At 48.2% G+C, this 25,696-nt stretch overlaps 2 protein-coding genes across 8 annotated transcripts in view; both read right to left on the bottom strand.

The window, feature by feature from the left end:
* Nucleotides 1-1,680: 1,680 nt before the first annotated feature.
* Nucleotides 1,681-5,447, bottom strand: LOC120903764 (lysozyme-like). Its single transcript, XM_040313369.1, has 4 exons — nucleotides 5,217-5,447; nucleotides 2,250-2,441; nucleotides 2,108-2,181; nucleotides 1,681-2,022 (listed from the first exon to the last, which is right to left on the bottom strand). The coding sequence occupies exons 1-4, from the start codon at nucleotides 5,293-5,295 to the stop codon at nucleotides 1,864-1,866; spliced, it is 504 nt and encodes a 167-aa protein (XP_040169303.1). The 5' UTR covers nucleotides 5,296-5,447; the 3' UTR covers nucleotides 1,681-1,863.
* Nucleotides 5,448-6,588: 1,141 nt separating this feature from the next.
* LOC120904707 overlaps nucleotides 6,589-25,696 on the bottom strand; it is a 76,424-nt gene continuing 57,316 nt past the window's right edge. For 3 of the 7 annotated variants that reach the window (XM_040314935.1, XM_040314937.1, XM_040314936.1), the window contains exons 2-14: nucleotides 22,624-25,212; nucleotides 18,459-18,748; nucleotides 15,308-17,098; nucleotides 15,095-15,227; nucleotides 14,490-14,622; nucleotides 14,185-14,326; nucleotides 13,911-14,115; nucleotides 13,705-13,838; nucleotides 11,342-13,638; nucleotides 10,447-10,781; nucleotides 10,038-10,376; nucleotides 9,851-9,961; nucleotides 6,589-9,775 (exon numbers count right to left, since the gene is read on the bottom strand). In XM_040314935.1, coding sequence (XP_040170869.1) covers nucleotides 9,040-9,775; nucleotides 9,851-9,961; nucleotides 10,038-10,376; nucleotides 10,447-10,781; nucleotides 11,342-13,638; nucleotides 13,705-13,838; nucleotides 13,911-14,115; nucleotides 14,185-14,326; nucleotides 14,490-14,622; nucleotides 15,095-15,227; nucleotides 15,308-17,098; nucleotides 18,459-18,748; nucleotides 22,624-24,881 — 8,904 coding nt within the window. In that variant the 5' untranslated portion in view covers nucleotides 24,882-25,212 and the 3' untranslated portion in view covers nucleotides 6,589-9,039. The remainder of the gene's footprint in view (nucleotides 9,776-9,850; nucleotides 9,962-10,037; nucleotides 10,377-10,446; nucleotides 10,782-11,341; nucleotides 13,639-13,704; nucleotides 13,839-13,910; nucleotides 14,116-14,184; nucleotides 14,327-14,489; nucleotides 14,623-15,094; nucleotides 15,228-15,307; nucleotides 17,099-18,458; nucleotides 18,749-22,623; nucleotides 25,213-25,696) is intronic. The other 4 variants (XM_040314939.1, XM_040314938.1, XM_040314940.1 and 1 more) reach the window with 4 other exon arrangements.

Raw genomic sequence — 25,696 nt, 5'->3', positions numbered from 1 at the left:
CATTTTAATTGAACTGTCAGCCAACTATCGAGCGTTCAACTAAAAAGCATGCCAACTATTGAATTCTGACTGTAATAAATTTAATTCACGTCTACGTAGTGTTTGTCCAGCGTAAATAATAAAAAAACATAGATGGACGAATACTTTTTGCCCGCCCATCAAACGACTTTTTTTAGGTTTTTATGTATTTTGGTTGCTATTGCACTATTTGAATACTTTTTTTTTAGCAAAACGTGTTTATTGATGGTCCCTTTATCATCATTACTTTTATCGCCCCATACGTATTGCGGCCATAATTCGTCTTTTTCTGTAAAATATTCAGCTAGGCGAATACTTTTTGGACTGACTGTAATTGGTTAAAGAATTCATTCCTTGCGTCTATGAGACGCTCGTTTAAAACGAACGATTTGAATCTGTAAAAAAATAATTTGTGATTTTTCGACAAATGTGCAACAATTTCAATCGATTTTATAGAACTGCAGGCTGCAAAGAACACTAAATAAAAATAGTAAAAATGTTCAAAAATTGCCAACATTTCAAACATGGCTAGAGCACTGCCTTTAACATTCTTTTCCCTTGGTAAAAGTCTATATCCTTTTACTCATTTTATTCTACTACTAAACCAGCAAATGCAACGTTCTGCAACTAAGTTCCTTTCTCTCTACACGTGTTCTTCTGCCTAAAAACGTTCAATAATTTACAGAAAAACTTGAAATCTCAAATAGAATTTTGTAGATTTGTCAGGAAACTTAACTGAAGGGTTTGGAGGTTAGATAATAATTTAAAAAAACCCAAAACAAATCAGCTACCTCCTAAAAATGTTATAAAACCAACCATAAAGACAGGAGCACAAATACCCAAAATCAGCGAGAGAATAATTAAAAGTAATTATTGTTTTTAAATTAATGAAGTGCATTTTATAATTTTTCTCCTACACCATATTTTACAGTATTATTAGCATTGTGTCCTCCCAACAGTAGGAGAACGTGGTATAACCGCTTCCAATGGCTTCCAAGCGCTTTGGTTTGCTCACCTTCCAACTGCTTCTTCCAGTTCAGCGACGGAAAGGTAAAACATTCCTTTTCACGTAGAAAAAAACACCCCTCCGTAAAATACAATCGATGCTACTACTACTACGCTTATATCGTGTGTTAGACGCTTTCATGTAATTAAAAGCCTCATTACGTTGTGTTGAGCAGTGACCGGGCGGAAGGGGGGGGGAAGGTGCGAATGGAAATGGTCAGTGTTTTTTTTTGTAGCAAAACACACACACAAAAGTGACAAGCCGTATTCGTTGTTAGGTGATAGTTGTTTAGCTAGTAAGGACTGCCCAACAGGATTAGAACGAACTGAGAAGTGTCGGGTTCCGGCAATCGGAAAGGCAAAATAGAGGGTATTATGTTTTTTTTCTCTATCATATGGTTAAGTGTTAATTTTGTAAGCACAGTCAGTGCAAACCAACAGATAACCCAGCCAAGATTGGGAAAGGACTGTTTGCGCGGCAAAGAAATAAAATTTAAAAAAAAAACCGAAAACTGAAAAATAACTAAAAACTTCCACTGTAAAACACACTTCACACACACACATACACAAACGAAACAAAAATCCAAACAAACAATAGCTTTTTGAAAAATAAAGATATGTTAAAGTCTTAAAATAAATACAAAAAAAAAATCGTTATTCAGTTATTGGTTTACTTTTATGTATTTCGAAAGAAAATGTATAAAACTGTTGACGTGAAACGTCTTTCTTCAAATAAATGCTCTTTTTTTAGATTTCTACTTTAAAGAAGCGAATGAGAGCCTTACGTGATGTGTATTAAAATTAGCAAATTAAATAAGCAAACAGAGACGACCACGTACTCTACTGACGAGCCGCACTGTACTCGTTCGCCTTTCGCTGGATGCATTCGTCGATCTTGGACTGGTAGACGATCGGTACCGTGTTCTTGCAGTTGTAGCCTCCCAGCTTGTGGACGATCGCGTGATCGAAGCAATCGATCCGACCGTCACCATTGCAGTCCTAAAATGGCATCAAAGTTGTTTAACACATTGTGGGATCTCAGATTAAGATGAAGAAATATTATAAATCGCCCGCCCATCCTTACCTGTCCAAACTTCCTCATGTAGCCCTGGACGGTCCGGGCCGCACAGTACGGTTCATTCACGCAGTTCGCGTACGCTACAATAAAGAATGGTAAATGTGATTAAATAATTAACTTTATTCTTGCCTTCCTTTCGACATTTTACCATTCTGCGAGTCGGGTGAATCACCCTGCTGGACGGGCTTGCCGGCATCGGCCCAGTACGCCCAGGTGATGGCGAACATCCCGCACACGTCACCGCTGCAGCGCAGGGAAGCATCACAACCGGACGAAGCCTCACAGATGCAGGACAGGCACACGTCGGTGACCGGATCCTCAAGCTGTTGTTGCGGTGGGGCTAGAATAAACGCGGGAGGCGGGTTGGGAAAGTGGTATGATTATTATCAGTGCATCAGTCTGTGTGAGGAAGGCCTTTATAAGAAGATTATTAATCAGCAAAGCTGCCAAGAAGCTGGCAAACATCGATCATTCTAACCATGTATGGAAGTGCAGGAGGATAATAGAGAGATAAAGCGAAGCTCAACAGATGTCCCGGAAATGAAACACAATCGTGAGCTTCTCTATTGTCCTCGGCCACACGACCTTCCCGCAAAGTACGATTTATGGCCACCGTTCGAAGTAACTTCGAAAGGGAAAACATATCGTGTGCCTCCTTCTGTATGGATGATTACATTCAACTCCATGCCGTCATCGGTCAAGTTGGAGTCTCCCACCGATGGCTTATCCGATCTCCGGCGGGTTTGAAGGTGATTGAGCGTGGAGTTCCTGCACACCTAAGCCCTAGAGCTCCTGATTATAAACTAAAACCGGTAGGAGCAGCTACATCAATCAATATAGCATCGATAGAAAGGGATTTTGCTGGCATTGTTGATGGATGAGGCATGCTGTCAAAAGGTAATTATTAAGTAGAACGGTATGGCGGCTCGCATGGCGTTTTGGTTGAAGCAAGAACATAAATATGAGGTAATAAAAGGGTGGGCAATAATGTTCAACAACCGTTCCAATGAGGTTGTTTATGTCGGTTTACACATCACGTATTTTTGTGATATTTTAACGCAGGGCCGTAACCTGGGCTCGTGTTATGAAGTTGGACACTTTAGGCTATTTTGTTGTATATTATTGACGTTTAGATTCGATTTTTAACTATTACTTACGAGACTTTTTGCTTCCAATCACAAGATTCTTCAAGATAGAATCGAGTTAAATTCAATATCCAGACCATCACTAAATGAGCAACAATCTGTATTAAACATGACGTTGAGAGTAACGCGACGAATAATACTCTTAGGTATTTCCCCAAAATACTTTTGATGTGCCACAGCATTAGCAATTCCTCATTTAGTGGAGTCAAGGTCCTTGATTGGAAGTATTAAGTACTCCTCAGGAATAATAGATGTAAAGTTATGCTGATTTTTGAACGGTGATTTTGAGATTCTTAGATATCACTCTGGACACTAATCTCTAGCAAACTTTTCCAAATTACTAATTCCTATCTATGAAGATGTATTCAAAATAGTATGTCGGATATGTTGGAACGATTCACAAGTCTATTCCAGAGGAATTCTTCACAGAAAGATCTTTTATGAAGGAATGCAATGATGTCAATTCTTGAAAGAATTGTACAGAAATAAAGTGAGAGTAATGTCATATTCCCTATTATCCACTTTTAAAGATAAGCTTGGACTCCGTCTCCTTCATTCTGCTATTATTGTATCCGAATTCAGCACAAGGATTATTGGGTTTCCACACTGTTCATTAACCTCAATGTTTTCCCAGTGTCTACACCAACATCATAAAAGAATGGGCGAAGGATAAACACTCAATTCATATCGAGAGAGGTGTAAAGTAAGCGACACGAAACCCGTTAACACGTTGAGCTAAAAAACAAAGCAATCCCTGCAGGCATTTCCTTGACTCCTGTGACCTCCGGGATAGGCCCGAGCCCCAGGGTCCTACCGAAACCAATTAATCATCAACGCGCGTGGCACCGAAATGAAGCGACCCCATCCCGTTATGAAACGGAACATCCCCCTCCATATCAAACGATCGCAAAGCGATGCTTGAGTTCCAAAAAAAAAAAAACACACACACACACACACACACACACAAAAGTCATCCATGCCGAAATAGGCAAAAAACCACCTTCTCCATCATCGCCACCCTCCCAAAAAAAATCCTCAAACCTTGCAGTTCCTTCCGTCTCTGTGCCTTGGGAGCCGAGCGTGAACCGGAACCGGTTCCAATGAACCGGCAAACGCTTGCGGTTTGGCCGCAGACACACAACAACAACAAGAGTAACAATAAAAAAATCAAGGCCAGCGTCAATCTCGAGTGTCGCGTGGTCACAAACGGGGGCCCTGGGTAAACAAATCCGACAAGATCCGATTAAAAAGCGGCAAGCGGAAGGGAAGGGAAGGATGGCTGCTCCAACAAGCAGATTGCAGATTGCGGGACAATCGCGAAAAACCGGTTGTTCCGGACGCGGCCAGACGGCTTTGAGCGGCTTATCGTAAGTGATTATGTTATTTTCATAGGTTCTTGGCGTTCGTTCGGTATATTCGGCCCATTAGCGCTGGGGTAGCGATCGTGGGGTAGATTTTGGAGCAACGTTCTTAAGTGTTTACTGAGGAGGTTGCAGAACAAGCAGAATTACTAGATCGTTAACTGAACATGATGTCATTGCTTTTAAATGGTGTTTCTATCTGAATGGCGACTGTTGATGAAATAATTATCACACTCTATAAACAGCAGATGACAGTTAGAATGCATCAAAGAGCGTTGTTTCATTCTTTATCACATTTTCTCACACTCTGCAAATAACACATTAGCATGCATGCAGGAACACAAACAGACACGCTTGCTTTATATGTCACTCCCTCCGGGAACTTGGCACTCAGAGCATGTCATCCGATCAACGATCAGCCACGCTTGAGTCACGCTTTTTATCGTGTTTTTGCGATCCTCAGTTGCAAATGGTTGTACTTCCGCAACTGCTTGCAGCAAAGCGAGATTAGCTGTACCGCGATCTCAGATCGGCCAACCATTTGTGATGGCTTGTGCCATTCACAATTAGTAAGAAAAGTGCCCATATTTCCCCGCTGCCAGTACTTACCGATGTGGGAAACATCCGCCAGCACGCTGCTAACACCGATCGCGATCAAGCACACGAGCAGCAAAGATTTTGGCACCATTTTGGCTTGCTCTATACACACGCGACAAACTGATCAAACAACAACGACGACTACAGTGCAAAGTAGGCAACGCAACAAGCCCAAAGCTCTCGAAAGGATAAAGACGTCCGCTTCGGGTGCGATGATCTTCACGACTGACGAGCGAACGGATCGTTCGGTTCGAACGCAGACGAAGGGCGTTTCAAGAAGGCACACACACGCTCACCAAGCCGAGCTTGTTTGTGTTTTGCATCCGTTGCTTTTCGAGCACACTAATCGTACCGAACAGGAACCGTACTAGCTGGTCGGGATTTTGTTCATCTTTACAAGCATTCATATTAAACGGAGATCACGATCACATCATGACGTCAGCTTCTATATGCGCTGAGGTAAGCAACTACTCCGTGGGACGTTGGGCTCATTGTCACCATAGCGACCATTTCATGGGTCTTTGGAGCTTTAATTTGTTCGTTTTACTGGTTTGGAAGAGATGATTCTTTTCCACTGCATTCTTCGCCCGGACTGCGATTTATGATCATTTTATTCCAAAATAAGGGGGTTGCTTGATTGCTTTCTACCTGTTGCGTGTGTTATGGCGGTGCGAACGTGATTTAAATCGAGAACGCACGACTGAGTCTATTTTCTAAGCAGCTGGCATGGTTCGAGAAAGTTCAAGTCCATTATTAAGATCTTCTCTTTGGTAGAGGGAGTTCTGATTTCAGGTTTTGGGGCTGAAAGTTGCCACCATCAGCTGCGAGAGAGACATTTTGTACCCAGCATCTCAAAAACAGAAACATGTTGAAGGTTTTCAGGAACACATTTCTTCAGAATCATAAAATATATTAAAGAGTTCAACAAACATGTTTCTCACCAAGACGAACCAAGCTTATTGGTATTCTTCTGTTGTATGGATTTTTTTTTATCAATATTTCTTCACCCCTCCTTGAGTGGGCGTAATAAACTGTTGTTGCCTTGTTCAAGCAGTCCACTGCACATTGCGTTGCATCTTTAGGCTCTCCGGGGGGGCTGATCATGACCTAGCCCACAGCTCGAGCCATTGACCTGTCCGCAGTCCACACCGTTTTGATGGGCACTTAATTGTTGTGCTGGGAAATTCCACTCGACTGCTGGAAAGATAAAACTGGTTAATGGAAGAAGATATGCATGGCGATTTCAACGAGTGCGCGCTGCACTTCGACAACGGAGCTTATTAGTTAGCGTGAATGTTTTTAGTAGAATTAGTCTGTCAATGAATTAAACCGTCATCGTCATTCCACTGTAGTTAGTAGTTAGTTGAACATCCAACTTCACACGTGAAAGTTAACAGAAAGTTTTTTGTTTATTTGCATGTTTTTATTTTCCTGAATATATCAATCTTCAATCTTGCTGGTCTACCGAAAAACAAAAACGGGATGACAGAGAGGTTAAAAGGAATGGCTTTTCGCTCCCAAGCACCCTATTCTTGGCTGGCCTAGTTAATGTCACGTTAATGTGTTAGGGGAGGGTTGTGTTTTTTTAGTTTGTTTGTTAGTATTTAGTTTCCACATGGCGTTTTTTTAGTATTTTGATTAATTTATACTATTTTCTATCCTTTTCAAGTTGTTATAGAGTTTGTGTTTATGTGTACAAAGCCAATCCAGATAAACGCTTCTCTCTAAGTGATGTAGTTTTGATTCTGTTTAGATGCAGCACCTCAAAGAAATGGGTTAAATAATTAATATCAAATCATTTGAATGAGATCTCGTCAATAAAGGGGTTTAATTGGTTTGCTTGTTTAGTAATAAAACAATCCGCATGCATTCATCCTTTTATCTGCATGTTATTCTTCTGCTCTTCGTTTAATGCATTTATGTACAGTTAGTTTATTCTTCCATTTTTATTTTGGGAGTTGTTTAGCGTTCATTACTCGAGTTTTGAAGCTATTGAATTGCGCATTTCCTATGCCCAAGCGTTGCGCTATATGCAGAGTAATGCAAAGCAGAGCAGAGAGTTATTATCAAAACACCTCTTGTTGGAATGTGTTATAATTTACTGCAAAAGGTTCGTTTTTCGGTATTTTTCCCCCTTTCGAACGCCTTTAAAGCCGCTAGCATCGTTTATAACAAGTTTTTTGGGAATCAATGTTTCCTGTTAGATGAATAGTTATTTTTGAGGGGGGGCTAAATGTAATTGTACGACACAAAACGGTGAAACATTCACACACAGCTCACACATTTAAACACAAAAACGAATCTCCCGTACGTACGTAGTTTATTTGGAGTGTTATTTCGATAAAGATATATAAATAAGTGTTAATTAGATTGAGCATTACAGCACTATTTGGCTATAGCAAGCAAAAACAAAAAACAAATACAAAAAACGAAAAAGTTGTTAACACGAGAGCTATTAATCGTTGAAACTACTTGGAAAGATCGAAAAGCAAAGCTAAGATTAGTGTTGGATAACACCACACAACAGAAAAGCAAACCATTTCCTATGCGATATCTATTTTTCCCACCGCCCGCATCTACTTACACTGTATAAAAAGTCTCAAAATCTTACAATGGAAATGCACTGTTTAGTCGTTCGAAAAACACACACATCGGTGGTCAACGAACGAATTTCACTACGAACATAAAAACATACCGAAATACAAAGCATCTCAAACACACTCTAAGAGGTGGTAGGAAAAGAGTTGAGTTTAAAAAACGTATCTACCTTCCCTAGCGTACGCACCTAAGCGCACTCTGTAGTGTTATTATTGATTGTAATGTAAGTCTTTGCAGTGGTGGTAGTAGTAGTAGTATTAGTAGTGGTGGTTGGTTGGTTGGTTAGTTCTTTAGGCAAACAATTCCTAGCAAAAAATGGTCCATTTTCGGGGGTAAAGTTTCGTTTCTTTTCTATCTTGTGCGTTGCGTTGCTGCATAGAAAGTCGAAAAGAAAGCGTTAATACAAATGAACAAATGACGCATCAAAGCACTATTCAGTTGTAGGTGTAGCTTGGTTAATGCAATTAAATATGTTTGAAAGGTTTGTTAAATACATCTCAATTCCCCGCAGCTTCTTTTTTTTACAAAAGGTCAAGGGCCCAATCTTTCCATACTCCCACGTTTCTTTGACAAACGTCTCCACGCTCACAGGTGCTTTTAAGTTTCATGTCTGTCCATAATTGTTCTCTTTTTTATTGTAAAAAAAATCCCTTCCATTCACAAACGATGATATCTCCTTGCGTGTCATTATTATCATGGTCATCATATTGGTTTGCCGTCATACTGCGCCTCAGCGTGGAATAGGCTTACACCAACAGAATTATGCAGCGCTTTTCCGAACTAATACAATAAAATTATGCTTTTAATTCTAGCATATCTAGCGTACACGCATCCCGGCAGGTGTGCAAATGACTCTTCCTACCTTTCTGTTTCTCTTCACAATTGCATCGTTTCCGGAAATTTCAGCTTTTTATGCGATAACTGTTTGCTTCTACGATTCTAGATCCATCCTACGCTTATCGTACGGTAAGAAGCTATCACCTTACCAAGCAGTTCGATTCGATTTCAAGTACTGTACTGAAGAGTGGTTATATTAGCGAGCATTTCTCCTCTACCGTACCTCTATTTGCCATTTCAGCCTGCATGTTCACGTACAGTTTCATTATTTCACTATTTTCTTTTCTAAAAAAAGAAGACACCTCGCAAAAAGCACGCACAACATCATAATTGGGGAAAATAAATGAGTATGATGAGCATGAAGCAATCTCAAACCAACGATCGCATTTTCTTAGCCACCCTAACCGCTGAGCTTGTTCGTGGCCATGACCTTCTGGTTGTTGGCGGCAAGCAAATTTTCCTGCACGATCGTGCACGAGACGGGATCGGGCAGCTTAATGTCCGCATTGGCACCGTTCGGCCCGGGCGACGTTGCGTGCGGTGCGTTGGAGTACAGCTCCCCTCCGGCTGCGTCCGGTACGTCCAGCGAGCCCGTAGCGACGGGTTTCAGCTTGACCGAGGCCATCGCCACAACCGAGGGCGGTTTCGCGGCAATGGCCGGTTTCTTTAGCTTGCCAGTAACCTCGGCAGACTGGTGCTGCTGCTGTTGCTGCTGCTGGCTGCTGATGATACACTCATTGTCGTAGATACCGCTCTGCTGGTAGGAGGAGAGGCCTCCCGGTTCATAGGAATGTGTGAGCGACGTCGGTGGCGAGCTGTGCGCCAGCATCGGTTGCTTTGGTTGCAGATTCTGGTAGCAATCGCCCATCATGAGCAGTTGCGACTGATCGAAGGAATGCTGCTGCTGCTGCTGGGCAAACATTTGGGGTGTGTTGGACGGATGGACTGCGGATGTGACTGAGGTGGCGGCACCATGTTGCCGTTGCGTTGGGCTCGACGGTGCGCTCGGTTGTAGCGGCTGCTGCTGTTGCTGCTGCTGTGGGAAGAGGTTCGGGTAGCGCACGCGAATGGAATCGACGACGTCGAGCAGGTTTTTGGCATCCATTGCAAGTACGTGAGCCGCCGACAGCATGCTTCTGTTTGTGGTCGGGAAGGCAAAGACAGTGTTAATAGGAATTATTTGAAGAGAGCTCATTCGACGTGGAACTTACTTTCGATACTCGGCATCCAGTGTCGTTTCGCTATACTGCTGCGCCAGCCGCATGGCCGTAACTAGTTCATACATGTCTTTGGATAATACTTTGTGTGCCATCTCTACTTCCCTGTGGATGAAACAATTTTTGCAAAAATAAGCATTAAAGTCTACGCTCAAACGTCCCCGCCTTTTCAATCGCTTACTTGTAGCGCTGTGGAGGAAAGTTGGCCGACAGCTGATCGACCGCTCCGAGCAGGGCGCGCAGCTCAAAGCCAACATTTCGCACCAGATTCAAATATTCGGCCGCCTGTGCCCGATCCACACCCTGGCTGAGGGCCATGATCGACTTCACCACCCTGGTCGTGGCGTTATACACCATATCGTTCGTCCGATCGAGCGGCATCGTTTTGGTTGGTTCCACCTTCTTCACCGCAAACTTCTCGTCGCCCGACTGTGGCGTGGTGCAGCGCTCCATCGAGGAGCTCTTCGATTTGATCATACCGCCGCCACCGCCACCACCGCCCGATCCTGGTGTGTGAGGCCTAAAAAGATAAAAAAAGATAATACACTTCAACTCTCCAATTTAAATTACGAGTCAATCAACCAACATACCTCGAATCGCTCGTGTTCGGTGTGGTGGGATAGTGATCACCCAAACTCTGCGGTCCGGACATGGTGTTTTGGGGCGAAAAGTGTGGACTCTGCTGCGAATGGTAGCTGCCGGACAGGGACGAACCACCACCGTTTACGGGCGGCGTGCTGCCCTCCATCGGTGCACCGCCCCCCATCGGCTGGTCCAGCGACATGCTGGCCGCGTTGGCCGTAATCAAGCTGAGCCGTTTCTTGAGATTGTTCTCCTCCTGCTGTAGCCATTTGGAATCGATTTCACTCTCCTGCTGCTGTTTGCGCAGCTTCTCCTCCAGCTGCTGCTGCTGTGTTTCCTGCAACTGTGGAAAGTTTTGCGTTAGAAGTAATGTACAAATGGCAAAGAAATACTTTAAAAATATTACAAATTGTCATAAATCTACTTTGTTATAACCAAAACATACTGATAAGAAACAAATCTAAAAAAATAGTTGCTAACCACATGCTAAATACATGATCATAACCGAAGAAAGAACTGATCAGGGAACGGAAACACAAGAAACTTCCGAAATGATTGACCATACATAAAAACAACGAAAGAAGGAAAACAATAACTGATAGTAGCTCTAGCTACCATCGGACACACAACACAAAGAACAGAAGACCAAAAAAACGCTATGAGTTAATGTAGAATGTAAAAGACCAAACTCAAGTGGGACAGGTTGGAAAACATGTTAAAGCAACGCATGAAAGGATGATGGAAATGAAAGCATAACAAATTCCAAAGATATATAATAATAAAAAAAGAAACCACAAACAACGTAAAAACAATCTTTCTTAGCAATACTGAGCCACATTTGTCATTTCACAAGTGAGATTGACAAACAGAAAAAAACACAGGAGTAAAGCAATTCCTAGACACCTGTGCTGGTTGTTGCTGTTGTTGTTGATCGACCATTTGTTGCTGTTGTTGCTGCTGCTGCTGCTGAATGTGCTGCACGGGTTGAGCGACCGAGGTCGCTAGCTGCTGTACCGGTTGCACTGGATGTGCCTGTACCGGTTGGCTGTGGGAAATCTTCATCGGAATCTGCACCTGCTGCGACGAGGCAATGCCAATAATCGGTCCTGCCGGCTGTACCGGGCCCTGCTGCTGCTGCTGCATATACATTTGCTGATGCATGCCAATATTGCCACCGGCCGTCCCACCCCACATGGCGCGCTGCGGTGTGCCCTGCTGCTGACTCGCAGCCGCCTGTTGTTGCTTGCTGGCCGAACTGTACGGTGGCGGAAGGGCAAAGTTAGCGCCCCCACTGCTGGGAGGCAACCCAGGCGAAACGGCCAACGAGCTGGGTGGCAGCATACCCTTCTCAACGCTCTTTTTCAGCGCAATCGACGCGCAAGACTTCACATTCACGCCCCCAAAGTCATAAATCTCCTCCTGGAACGGTTCCTGCTCCTTGGGGGCGGCCGCCACCGGGCTGCGATAGTTCTGGAACGGCATATTGCGCTCCAAGCTACCCACCGCCGACCCGGACCGGGTCAGCAGGATGTGCTGGTTGCGCTCCAGGCTGCCACCCTTGTACGCGATCTTGCTGTTCATCATATCGTTCACGATGGCGGCCGACTGATTGCGCTCCAGGCTGCCACCCTTCATCGAGTTGAGGAAGATCGACTGGGATGCGGTTTGCTGGTTGCGCTCCAGGCTGCCCATCCGGCTCATGTAGCCGGCCCCGTTGTTGCCACCGACGGTGCCCGCCGATGCCATCTGGGCGCCACGCTCCAAGCTTGCGGAGCGTACCCCATGCCCAACGCCCGGGTACAGATCGGACTGGTTTCCACCGCTGTACTGGCGGGTGAGCGAGTTGGAGCGCATCGCCTTCACCGAGTTACCGTACTCCATGCTCATCTGGCGCGTCCGTTCCAGCGAGTTGATGCGGGCGGCGTACGCCGATACAATGTTCTGACCGGCGGCATTTCGCTCCAGACTGCGCGTCTTCGTACCACCGGGTTGATCTTCCTGCTGGGGTGATTTAACGTACGCGGCCGCTGGCTGATACTGTGCACCGGCAGCCGGTTGGACAGCTTGCACCGGTGCCGCACCGTACGGCATGTAGTTCGGCCCGACCTGTTGCGGTTGAGCTTGCTGCATCACGTACTGTTGCTGCTGCTGCTGATGCTGATAGTATTCAGCGGCAAGGGCCTGCTGGTGCTGCGCATGGTACTGCTGGTAGGTGACGATCGAGTTGCCCTGCGGGTAGTACGGTTGCTGCGTTTGATGCTGCTGTTGCTGCTGTTGAGCGTTCGAATGCATGAAATTATTGTTCATCAGTTGGGGGTTTAGGTTTGCCTGCATGCCACCAGCACCACCGCCGGTCGCTTTGCTTTGCTGGATGGCTTTGTAGGTCGGTTCGATCGAGTGGGTCTGCTGGGTAAGGGCGTTGATGATTTCGCACGGCACGGGGTACCCGACCCCGGATGCACCCGCCGCTTGATGCGCCTGATGAATGGAACCGGCGGGTGGGTTTGCATGGGTGGAGGAGGAAGAAGACGGGACAGAGGAAAGCATTTGGGAACCGGAGTGAGGGGGGAGCTGGGCATGGGCGAACGATGAGCTTTGCGACATGGAATGAATGATGTTGTTATTGGCGGACAGGACAAGAATATCTTGCGGGTTTTTATAGCGTTCCAGCGTGTCTGTGTTCTTTGGTTGTAGCATCTCGATGGTGCTACCACCACCACCACCACCATCGGCGGCAGAAAGAAGAGGCTGCCCACCACCAACACCACCGCTGCCAGCACCACCAATGCCACCATACGGGTTTTGGTTGCATTCTTCGTGCTGCTGCTGCTGTGGTGGCATCGATTCCGTTACCCCATCAATAGCAGCAGCGGAGGCAGCCGTGGCGGCGGCGGCGGCGGCGGCAGAAGCTGCCTCGTCGATGGTAGGATCGAGCTTGTGCAGTTCGGTCACGGGTAGGGGAACGGTTTTCAACGGTAGGTTAGCGACAGCGATCTCTTTGGCAATTTGGTTATCAGTATTGTTTGGTGGTGCGTTAGGGTCTAAGTCTACGGCTAGTGTGTTAAATACCGAGGCCGGTGTCGTGTAGGACGACGGGTTGATGCCCCGCTGCTCGTTCTCGCGCATCAGCGCCGCCAGCACGGTCGGGTCGCGGGCGACGATGTACGTTTGGGGTGCGCCCGGCACGAGGGGACCATCTCCTGCAAAGCAAGAGGGAGGAGTTAGTGGATTTTTCGCATTTAATGCAGGCATTTCTGGACACTCACCTCCCATTGTAGGTCCTCGGGCAGGTTTCGGTGGTGCCATATCGTCTCCAGCACCCCAGGACATTGCCGCCACACGTCGATTCTCCCGGCGCATCGTCTCACAATCGCTGTGCCGTTCTTCCATCAGAATTTCACTGTAAAGCAAACAATGAAACAATTAAGTTACACACATAATTCCTACTGCGGTGGTTCGCTCTGCTACTCACTAGAGTGTTTCCTTGACGCTTTTAAAGTTGGGCCTCTTGAGCGGTTCCAGCGACCAGCACTGTGACATCAGCGAGTACAGCCGCGGCGGACAGTTCGGCGGCAGCGGCAGACGCTCGCCGTTCTCCAGCTTACCGATAACATCACAATTCTTAACGCCTTGGAATGGTTTGATGCCAAGCATGAGTATCTCCCACGTGCAGACGCCTGGAAATGGAAAACGGGGTTCGTGAAACGAGGGCTAAATGAAGCTTCCACAGCAAAAACCAAACTCACCAAACATCCACACGTCGCTAGCGGTTGTAAAGCGGCGGAAGTTGATCGATTCCGGTGCCATCCACTTGATCGGAAGCATACCTTTGGTGGAAGTGTAGTACGATTGATCTTCAACCCATCTTGAGAGTCCAAAATCGGCAAGCTGAAAGGAGCGGTGGGAAAAGCAAGGGAGATTAATCAAAGTGATCATTGCTATCGCAGTTTTTTTATTCATTTCATTTCGGGCTTTCAAATTGAAGGTAGACACAGCGTTTTTCTTTCTGGAATTTCTAAATTTTTGTAGTGTAAACTCAACGGAAACGTACCTTTATACAAGTCGGGGAGCTGACCAGAACGTTGCGGGCGGCAATATCACGGTGAACGAACTTCTTCGACTCCAGATAGCTCAGCGCCGTTGAGAGTTGGTAAGAGTATAGCAGAAGCGTTCCCAGCTTAAGCCTGCGAGGAAGAGGAGAACGGTAGAAAGTTACATCAGCATGGCACAGCGATACTATCCCGAGGACAGTTGTTGCTTTTTCGTCGAAAAGTTGATTTCGGGACAGCGCACAGATGGAGAAATTTCCTCTAAACAAAGGATAAGATCGACGCATCAGGAACCGAAGGAAGTGTGCGTCTGGGGGTACGGAGAACAGTTCGAACAGCTGACTGGGCTGCGTGGCAATACGTTTCTGAGAAGCCGATTAAACTACGATCCACTGCCGGTGGCTGGTCAGAAAAGGCGCTACCGCATCAATCAAGCTGGACCGCTCGGATTTTTGAATGCACCGATTCCGACCTCTAAACTACCTCAAGAACTTCCTTCCAAGGCTCCAAATGTGGAATCGAAATCAGAAGGGAAACAAGGCGCAAAGCCCAAGAAGGGCAAAAAGAAGTAAACTAAGTTGTGGGGCCGTTCGGAATCGCAACTTACTTGGGACCGTTCTTCTTCAAGTACGCTCGCAGCTCCCCGTGGCGGGCCAACTCCATTACGATCCAAATCGGCGGACCGCTGGATATGCCGATCAGCTTGATGATGTGGGGATGCTCGAACTTCTTCATTATGTCTAAAATAAAACAAAAATAGTAAAACAAACGATTAATTTAATGCTCTTCCTAAATAAAATGAAATGCCGCAATATCTTACATGCTTCTTGCAGGAACTTCTCCGACGTCGTAGTGTCCGCGTCCGGTTTGCACGTCTTCACCGCCACCTGGATGATGCCCGTCTTCTGCGCATCGGCATTACCGTTGTCCATCTGCGAGTACTCGTCAAACTCGGACGTGAGCGACTGGTTCAGCTTGCTCACCAGCGTGGACTTGTTCGGCAGCCGACACGACCCAATGTGCACATCCCCAAACTGACCCACCCCGATGATCTCGTTCAGCGTGATCTGCGACCGATCGAGCTCATAGTCCCGCGCAGCCGGTGTAGAGTAGTCGCCCTCCTCGTCGCACATTCCCAGCTCCGCGTAGTCCTCGTTGAGCGTCGGTTTCGGCGGTTCGGCCAGCTCGCCCGCACTGCCACCGTTCAGCCGATCCGCGCTGGACGAGCGCGAACCGTGCCGGTCCGTCGAGGACGTCTGCGACTCGGTCAGGCTTTTCTTCAGCTGACTCTTTTCCAGCGAGTTGGTCGCACTGTTGCCGGCCGGTGGCGTGGCCGCCGCAGCACCACCTCCCTTTGGTATGACGGTACGATCCCACAGGCTGTTATCGTTTTTGTTAAATAATCTACAGTAACCATCGACTAGATCGGCTATGCTTTCGGACGTCTTGATGCCATCGCACGTGATCGCCAGGTCCTCGCTGTTGCCGCTCACGCGTATGCGCAGCTGCGTCTTGATCTCGCCACACGCGCACTGGCTGCCGGTGGCGCCCGCGGACGCGCCCTTCTTGCCATCCTTCTTGCCCTTGTCACCGGCACCATCTCCGGCGGACGCGTTGCTACCGCACGAGCTCGTCAGATCGGGCTGATCCTTGCCCTTCGCACCGCGCCCACCCTGGTGGTCACTTTTCGTCAGCGACGTCGGCAGAATACTGGTCGTGATGCGCTCGATGCTCTCGAAGTCCGTCACCTTGGTCGGGGGCGCCTGCGGGTTCACCGAGTACGACAGCCCCACGTGCGGCCCGATGATGAGATCGACGCGGATGTTCCAGCTGCTGCTCAGCTGCACGTTGAACTGCTCCTGGTCGAACGTGTACTGCGTGCGGAGGAGATCGAAAAACTTGAGCATGTACTCCATCTCGCTGTAGCTGTACACCTTCTTGTAGCCCGCCTGGATTTGCTTCTTCAGATTCTTCTGTTTAATGGTATCTATCACAGATTTCGGTATGAAGTTGCCGAAGCCCATCTCCTTCTCGATGTAGTCGAGATGCTGCTTCCGGTCGTTCGAGGTATGGTTAGTGTCTTTGTAGTAGTGGCGGATGCCGAGGCAGCACAGCTGGACCGCGATCTCCGGATCGATGTGCGGCACGTTCGACTGGATGTAGTCCTGCTTGACCTGGTCGAAGTAGAAGTGGCAGGTGGTGCGGTCCCGCTCGTACAGCTCCTTCAGGTTCTTCGGGATGTAGCGGACGCGCAGCTCCGCCTTCCACACGCTGTTCGCGTGCCCGATCGCGCCGCTCGTCTTCTGCTGCATGCGCTTCGCGATCGTGCTCTTGTCCACGTTCGGGCAGTCCGCATTGCTGCAGGACGGGTTGTAGATGTGGGCCATCACCTGCGACATCGACGTGTCCGGTGGCATCCACAGGACCTCTTTGGTAAGCATGTGGCGCAGCCGAAGCGCGTAGCTTTGCGGGTTGGGCTTCTGGCCCGGCGACATCCAGCCGACGATCAGGTTGATGATCTGCCGCACGTCCGACGCCTCGTCGAAGCGGATCATCCGGAAGCCATGGTTGGGCAGGTAGACGTGCAGCGTTTGCGTGTCGCCGGTTTGTGCTGGAAGAAGATGAGAGAGAAGAGATGTAGAGATGCAAAGAAAAAAAATCATGGTATTAATAATCGAACGGATGGGATGTGGACAAAATCGAGCGCACAATCGAGGTTACAAATGAGCAGCCACAACAACGACAGCAACCGTGTTTACGGGACAACAAATCGAACCAAAGTCAGCAGGAGGACGCTGTATTTGCTTGTCCGGCGGTGCGCAACTTGAGAATGAAAAATGAGCCTCTGCTGTACACCATGCAACTCAAGGCAAGGGACGGACGTCGGAATCGGAGCGGGCTCTCGAATGAAATATGCAATGAGTCTGCATCAGTCTGCTACCTGCAGACTGGGCAAAAGATCAAGCTTGCCATAAGATTAATTACTTCGACAAGCTCTCGATCCACGGGTGAACGCGGTGAGCGCGCGCGCAATGACAACGCTGCAGCAGCAGAAAAACGAAGTGGTACTGGAGCTCGAGGTGTGTCTGGGAGCCACTAGCTAGCTCGGTCTTGGCAAATGGGCGTGTGGGCACGCGGTAAAAAAAAAACCTTGACGCAATGCAAGGCACAGTAAGGTTTATGCGAGCGAAAACAAATTAGCCGTCGAGGTGAGTTTATCTCCAGCTAACGTTTATCTCCAGCCAGCGCCACGGAGGTTCGTCGCCTGCACACGCTCGCATGCCCGCGCCCGCGTGTGACGATGGCAGGAAAAATGGGAACACAGTGCGGGCACTTAATTACGCACTAAACGAGGGACGGACATCACACAACTACCAACCAAGCAGCGCTACTATCGAAGGAGAGCGTGAAAACACTTGTCGGGCGTTGTTAATGAAAGTTTTCACTGCGATAGATGATAAAAGGTGGATAAGCGGGGCAACTTTTTTGTTAAATGCGTCCCAGGTGATGGTGCTTTACAAGTGTTTCCTTCTACGATAAACGGTAGAGGGCTTATTATAATCATTAACGGGTGAACGGGTGTAGTGAGGATTTAATTGTAATTAAAATAAACAGTTCAATAGGTGTGGTCAATGGGTTCAAGCAGTTCGCAATTTGTGGGCGTTATCAGATAATTGGTAATTACTGTTTTTGCTACAGACTATAGTTTTTGTGATGCAGGATCTCGTTCAAGAATCATTGAAATTGCTTCTGAGAGCTTCCTGATATTCGAGGGAAGAATAACCTTGATGTAAAATGTGTTTGAACTCTCTGTGAAGAATTGATCAAACTGATTCCAGCAAAAAAAGAAACATGAATTACGAATGCTGCAAAGAATCCTGGCAAGATCTGCCTCCAAGCGCGTGCCTAACATGGACATTGCGAATTAATCTTCCTCAATTCGTTCTTTCCCTCTTTTGCGAGATACTTACTCGTCTGTCGGGACGGGCTGAAGTGTGGCGAGTGGCCACGCGGCACATTCAGATCGACCATGTTGTGATGATGATGATGCCCGGTCGCACCCGTCACGGCGGCGTTCGCCGAACTGCGGAGACGTGAGTTGCGTTTGAAGTCGGACGCACCGGCGCTAGACGTACGCCAATGCTGCAGCGGGCTTTTGGCAGTGCTGTTGTAGGAGTACCGCGATGGCGAGGCGTGTGGACTACCGTGCCCCCGGTGGTACGGGGGCTCTCCTAGACCGTTTCCTGAGCCATCGTAGCTACTTGGTGAAGGAAGGGAAAGAGAAGAAGGAAATAAAAGACGTTATTACACATTCGGTAGATGAAAGATTCAAATTTGCTGATATCCCGAAAAAGATTAAACGGGTAATTACAGGGCTTTCTTTATCGGTCACGACCGAAAACGATCGGCACTGATACCCTTGTTCCTTTCAAAACGATATACATTCAACGAACCTTAAGGGCTTTCACCCTGGATTGGATTGGTTATTAGACATCACACCAATTGAACAATGTGCCAGGGCCGAGACTTTAGATACGTGTTTTACACACGATAAGGCGAAAAGGCGGCACACCTCGGGTCACCGTCCAGGCGCAAGGTTAACAAAGAGCCATATCACCTCTCTCCCACGCTGAAGCACACACATTCTTCGTGAAGTTTAACGTACTGCCAATGTGCCAAAAACGGGAATATTTTACACCACGGGGCCAATAAAGTTCGTACCCCGTTCGATTGGACACTAATTGCCGTTTCTGAGGCGCGAATCAACGATCAACGGTAACTGGCGAAAGGGTATCCACTCTTTTCGGTCATTATTACGTGTCCCCCCTTCCCGTAAGATCGTGTACTCACACACAAAAAAAAAAACGCGTGCGATCAAATTTCACGCCAGTGGTTCGGTTTTGGGACGGCTAATCAGCGATATCGAGAGAATATCAACTTCACCGAGCGCCATTTTACGCCACTTTGGGAAAGGGAATGGGCCGGCTATATTATTTTGCACATTGCTTGCTTCACCAGAAGAAGATGGAGAGGTCCAGTGAGCACGGGACGGCAGCCAAGAATGCCATAAATATTAATTAATCGAACCGCTGTGCACCGATCACCGATCGGTGGGTACCAATAAATCTATCCGCCCGTGTGAAACGGCCCAGGTGGTCATAATAATGCAAACAGATATATGTATGTACCCCGCAGTATGCCTTCCAATCTGGGTTTCAAATTTATCAACCATTCGCTGGATTTTGGAATGTGTTTGCTGTCCTGCAACTGCAAAGCGAAATGCAACTCCCCCGGTGCATGATTTTGGGTCGAAATAACAAACAATGTTCAAGAAGCACCGTGGTACACGACAACGACGACGATCGACATTGTTGTTTAGTTTGTTGCATGCACTCGACATACTTGAAGATCCCCCCCACGTGTGTGTGGATATCAAGATTCATGTATCCTGGGAGCGCGGGTGTCTTATTTCTATTGCGATGTTTATTGTTTAGCAGACCAAAGTAAACGTCCTCGTTTCGAACAAGATTCCAGTGGAGAATGTGGAGAACAAGTCTCTCTATACCTGCCGAATTTCGACGCTGGAAAGGAGATTAATTGCAGATGATAACCTGTGTCCCCTGGCGGGTACGCTATGATGTTGTCCGCACATACAACACAAATGTCCAACAGGGAAGATACGAACGACCAGTTAGATGCATCGCAACCACATTCCATTCCAATACTGTGTCGATTTGTCTGTGCTCCAAGAATGGCCCAGAGAGTGTTGTCACAAGTGTTGTGTCGCTTCTGCAACGTATGCACCTTGCGCGGGAAATTTGACTCCCAAGGTATTCCACGTGCATAACCGCACCTCGGACCCAACAAGGTGCCCGACAAGCCCCAACAAGAAGACACCACAGCACAGCGAATGGAAAAGTTCCTAAACAAAGGCGCGTATTCCCTCAGGGGCTCATTATCACCTTACCGCTTACCCAAGCCAGGCATCCGCACATGTGTGCCATAGTGATCGCGAGGGTATTGCGTCGCTTATCACGATCGCGTATCAAGTTCCTACGGGAATCTGACCACACGTTGGGGATGCAGAGAGGGTACAGCAACGGACCACCACCACCACAACCACCATTGACAAGTGACACCACCGCTCGGTAAGATTTGACATATGCGACCAGACCTCGCTATGTGTGTGTGTGTCACGCTGCTGTGGAAGTGAAACGGAAATTGGGCGAACCCACGGATATGTCGAACGGGTGTACATGCAAAGCAGATCTTGATTAGCTCCATATTTTGCAACACCGGGTCCGGGTCCAGTTTGTCGTGGGCAAAAAAAAACCAGGTCCTACCACGTCAGGTCCATTGGATATCAACACTCTGCAGCACACCACGGAGGCAATATGACGACCAACGACCGGGCACGACATGGCGTGTGTGTGTGTGGGGGTTGGTTTGGCAGTAGCAGCCAGCCTTATGCTTGTGCCTGGGTAGTACCAGTGCAGGTCTTCTTTCGCTCGTTTGGCGTTTCTGTAGCCATTCTGCACGGTGTGTGTGTGTTATTATTTGTCTTATTGAATGTATCGGCGTTCTGCTTGCGAGACCCGTGGGAAGGGCCTCGGAATTGATGTCACACTTTGGTAGGGTCTTGTGCTGGGCTGGAGCAATTCAATTTGGCGTGTTGGCGGCGGTGCAATCTTTTTTCCTCTTACTACCTCTCTGTCTCTCGGTGGAACTACTCCTTGCTGGCAACGTTTGCTGTCCTTTTCAATCGTCGAACACGGACAACACACCAACCTCTCTTACCAGGCAGGTCGGTAAGCCGGAGTAGGTGAGAGCTTGTTGTGGAGAGCAACACTCCAACACGAACAATCAACGTGCGTGGCATGTGAAGGCTTTCTACGTTGCCAAAAATCGCGTTTCGAAAGCATCGCATCGGATTTGGGCCTAGGTCGACCCCGTTCACTGATAGTAACGCTATAATCCGATCACGTGAAATGGATCACCAACTGGGTGTGTAGGAACCTTTCTACAACACCTTCACACCTCCGATCGTTAGAATAGGATGTGAAATAAGACGACATATTATGCTCAAAGTAACATGTGCATCTTACGCCCTCAAACGAGCTTTCTCTCCCATGATCAACACGATCACTTTTTTTCTGGTCTGTGCAATAGTATTTTCCGTCGCCAACGCAGGCGCGCACGCACGCTCTCCCCAATAACCTGTGGGATTATTATTATCGTCTCGGGAAACGATGTCACACACACCCGCAACCCGCGTGTGAACGACCCGTCACAATTCACGCGGATGGGCGGACACCACACCACCCCTGCGCTTTTCGTCAAATTGCAATAAAGCAATCATCAAACGGGGCCGCGATGCAACAGCATAAACTATTGACCCATTTCACGGTACTAGCTTTGTAAGGGTGTCTATTTAAGAACCGAAGTGGAAGAGTCGATTCGGGTTTTTTTTCAGAAGCGTCTGTTACGATTAACCATCTAACCAGACAACGAGCAACCCCGTTTGATGCCGGTGAAGTTACTACTCTCGATCAGTCGATCTTGCGAAGAGGTTGAAAATTGATTTCTACCATCTGCCGCGTTCTGGTCGTACAGAACCGACGCCAACCCTAACAGACAACACCACGAATAAACCTGTCACAGAGAGAGAGTGTCACAAAGAACACACCGCGCGTCTATAGATGTCATCCTTCCGCACGGTGTGTGATGAAAATGATGGTTGTTTCCAACGGCCTCTGCCGGGACCCCGAAAAACAGAATGACATCCAAAATAATCCGTCCGGACGTTCGTGTCACGGCAAGCGAAACATAAACCATGAGGCAATATTGTTCTGTGTCCCGCACACACACACGTTACACAAGCGTTTGCAAGTGTTGTGATGTGATGAAAGCGAAAACAGGGTTACCGGGTCGGCGTCGGCAGCAAAAGAACGATCCCCCCTGAAGTGAAACATCGAAAGTCCATAAACTTTGGAGTGAAAGTGAAACCATTCATTTTCACCCAGCCCCAACCCCCCTGGGGGTTGGAAAATTTATGTCAACCGTATGTCTGTGTGAGGTTCTTTTCAATTTTCAGCATGATCTCATATGCTGCGATCATTTCACCTTTTCCTTTACCTTTTGCGATACACCCAAGTATTGACGACGTCCGGCGTGTTGGAGCGACGCAGTACGCCGCGGAAGGAGGAAGACTTTTTGCGCAGAATGTTGCCACTGCTGGACTGGCCGGAAGTGTTGACCACCAACGAGGAAGATGAGTTCGATGAGCCGGAATTCCCTACAGAAGAGCACGACAGTGGAGGTTTGCTGTTGTGGTGATGATGCTCCCTCGATGACTTCAGCAGAGCACTCGCTAACCGACGTTGGAGCATACGCTGACTAGAGGTACTTCCCATCGAAGAAGCGGTCGTGGAGGATGATAACGAACCAGAACCCGACAGTGGAACCGAGGAAGAACTTGAGCTGGACGTCACAGCAGCGGACAACCGTGCGGACAGATTGTCGCTAGTACTGTCGAAGATGTTTTCAAAGTTCTTCCCGTGCTCCATCAGTCGTCCGAGGCTGCCCAAATCCCCTGTGCTCCAGTAGAGCGTACGGTGCTGATGCTGTAGATGCTGCACAAAGCCATCGCTCTTCCAGTTCGTGCGCGACACCAGATTGGGCTCACTAGCGGCACGGCGACGCATCTGGCTTCCGTTGGACCTTACTCTCCGGGCAGCGTAGCAACTACCATTTGTCATTCCAGCCTCACAGTCGTATCGTGCCATTCGCTTCAGATACTCAAATTTCACCTTGTTACCGGAGGAGCGCGAATGGTGGCCACCGTACGCCGTACTGCTACCGCTGCCACTGCCCCCGAGGATGACATCTGCCCAGTGCGCTCGGCCAAGCGCGACTTCCGTGTTCTTGAAGTGTGCACACTCGTGCGTAGGTCGGCATCGTTTACGGCGCACGGAAAGGTTAAGACTGCGGCGATGCTGCAGAAACCGTTGGAACAGATTCGCCGTCCGCTGTTGCAGCTGTTTCTTGCTGCCGCGGCCTCCACTACCCCCCGTTCCGGATGCTGGCGGGGCGGACGGTACCATCAGTGGGGGACGATGCTTTGGAGCTGCCAGTCCGTGCAGCTCGAGGGAAGACTGGGGCGATGGATGCTCTACACTCGATGAGGTTGCTCCACTTAACGAGGAGGACAGCGAGTAGGACGCAAACGATGACAACTTTTCGTCACTTTTCATCGGGAAACCCCCGGTGGACGGTGACGTTGTCGTTGCACTGTCCGGCCCAGACGGCGGACGACGGAGGTTGATTGGCGCAACCGGCCGACCGGTGGGTGCGGACGATGTGGAGCTCGCTCCTGTGGTAGTGTCTATTTTAAGCATCTCCGCCCGATTGCGACGGTACTGCTGCTGCTGTTGCTGCTGCCGGTCGATTTCGTCCGCGTTGATGTCGTACCGCATCAGCACCGGGTAGTACTCGGAGTTATCGACGATGATGATCGATTTGTTGCCTCCGCCACCGCTCGCCGCTGGATGATGCAATGTCGGCCCGGGGTCTTGTGCCGGTTTGTCGCCGGTTGTCGCACCGGCACCATCACTCATCATCATTACGAGCCGCGTCTCGTCCGTGCTGAGTGGGCGCTTGAGTAGTATCGGCTCGAGCGCGTTCGGATCGACCAGCAGCACCGCCCGGTGATTGTCACCGTTGAAGGCGGACGTGTCGCTGGTAAATGTCTTCCGCTCGCCACCCGAATGTCGCCGACTGTTGAAGTAGAACTCGTGGAAATCTTTCGCTTCCGCATCCGGCCGCTGCTCACGGCCCCGCTTGTAAATCTCCTCTTCTAGTTTGCGGATCATATTTAGATCTAGGCGCTGACCACCAGTGGCTGGAGCCTTCGAATCGACACTATCGACGGGAGATTCTTCACTAGGAGTCTGTGGAATGCTGCTGTTCGAGGGTGGCACATTGCTCCCGGGTGGTCTGTTGACATTTTCATTGTAATTTGAAGAGGCTCCTGCTTCTCCTCCTCCTCCGCTGACAACTGTCGCAGAACTGAGGGACTGTTTGAAAAAGCTCAAAAAACTAGACGGCCGTGACCAAATCCGGTTCCGGTTACACTTGATGCGATTCTTGTCCAGATCGAACACTCGATTACGCATCACTACACCGCCAACCGGCCCGGTAGCATCACTTTCTACATTGCTTAGGCCCATTGTTGTGGATGGGCTCGGAGGTGACATTCTTGGCACTGCGTCTTGAGCGGAACTACCGACTTGAGTTGATTCGCGGACGCGCGGAAGATTATGATGCGGCCGGTGCCGTTCGTGCAGTGCCATCCGATTGCTGAACACTGTCCCACTGATATCCCGGACACTCATGGCGGTAGCGACCGTTCACAGCGCCACATTTGGGGCCTACGCGATAACACAGCAAGATATTTCTTTTGCTTATCGTAAGCACTTTCCCTTTTACGAGGCAGAACCACTTCAGAACACACTTCAAACCTGGTCGAGATGGGAAGCTTGGTTTTGTGGGCGATGATTTAATCCTCGCGGAAGCTCTCACCTCACACACACACTTGTGTACGAACACTGCTAATGATTAATGGCACACGATACAGTGACGTCTCTTGTTGGGCAAGTTCCGGTGGCGGATGAAATCATACGTGTAACAAGAAATTTCGTTTTATAACACAACGCGACTCAAGCACTGCAATGTTGAATATAATGACACAGCACTTCAAATATGAGGATTCACTTTCGTACAAGGTGAAGAAATCGTACAAGCGAAGATCACGATCATGTCAACTAACATTGCTGGTGAATACCACAGCTCCAGTCCAGTCCTATTTGAGCTTAAAAATCCTAGAAATATGCAAGAATCCACTATGCAAATCAGATTTTAATGATCTAATCTCTTATTTATCCCACTTCAAAGTATATACCGCATAGCCTATCAAATGCCTCTTTGTCTTCTAAGGTTAACCACAACTGTCACTTTCAAAAATATCGTCTCTGGGACGCAACAAGCCTCAGGCAGAGATCTATCGCCAACAAGCTTTCAGAAGCGACCAGATCTAAGTTATTCTATCGGACACGGCGGCCAGATGGAACTGGTACGATATCTGCCATGGTTTGGCTCAAGGTGTTGAAGACACCCACGCGTCTACCGTTTCCATTCAAACACGATCGAA

Source organism: Anopheles arabiensis, chromosome 3, assembly GCF_016920715.1.
Source record: "Anopheles arabiensis isolate DONGOLA chromosome 3, AaraD3, whole genome shotgun sequence".
Taxonomy (NCBI): Eukaryota; Metazoa; Arthropoda; class Insecta; order Diptera; family Culicidae; genus Anopheles; species Anopheles arabiensis.
The sequence above is the reverse complement of the archived record's forward strand: the minus strand, read 5'-3'. Positions and strand labels throughout refer to the sequence as shown.

What these genes read in the sequence shown, in the direction of transcription:
- LOC120903764 (XM_040313369.1), bottom strand. Translation starts at nt 5,295, where the DNA reads ATGGTGCCAAAATCTTTGCTGCTCGTGTGCTTGATCGCGATCGGTGTT. An exon ending in GGCGGATGTTTCCCACATCG is followed by an intron (nt 2,442 to 5,216) that starts GTAAGTACTGGC and finishes CGTTTATTCTAG; the next exon opens with CCCCACCGCAACAACAGCTT. An exon ending in ACATGAGGAAGTTTGGACAG is followed by an intron (nt 2,023 to 2,107) that starts GTAAGGATGGGC and finishes ATGCCATTTTAG; the next exon opens with GACTGCAATGGTGACGGTCG.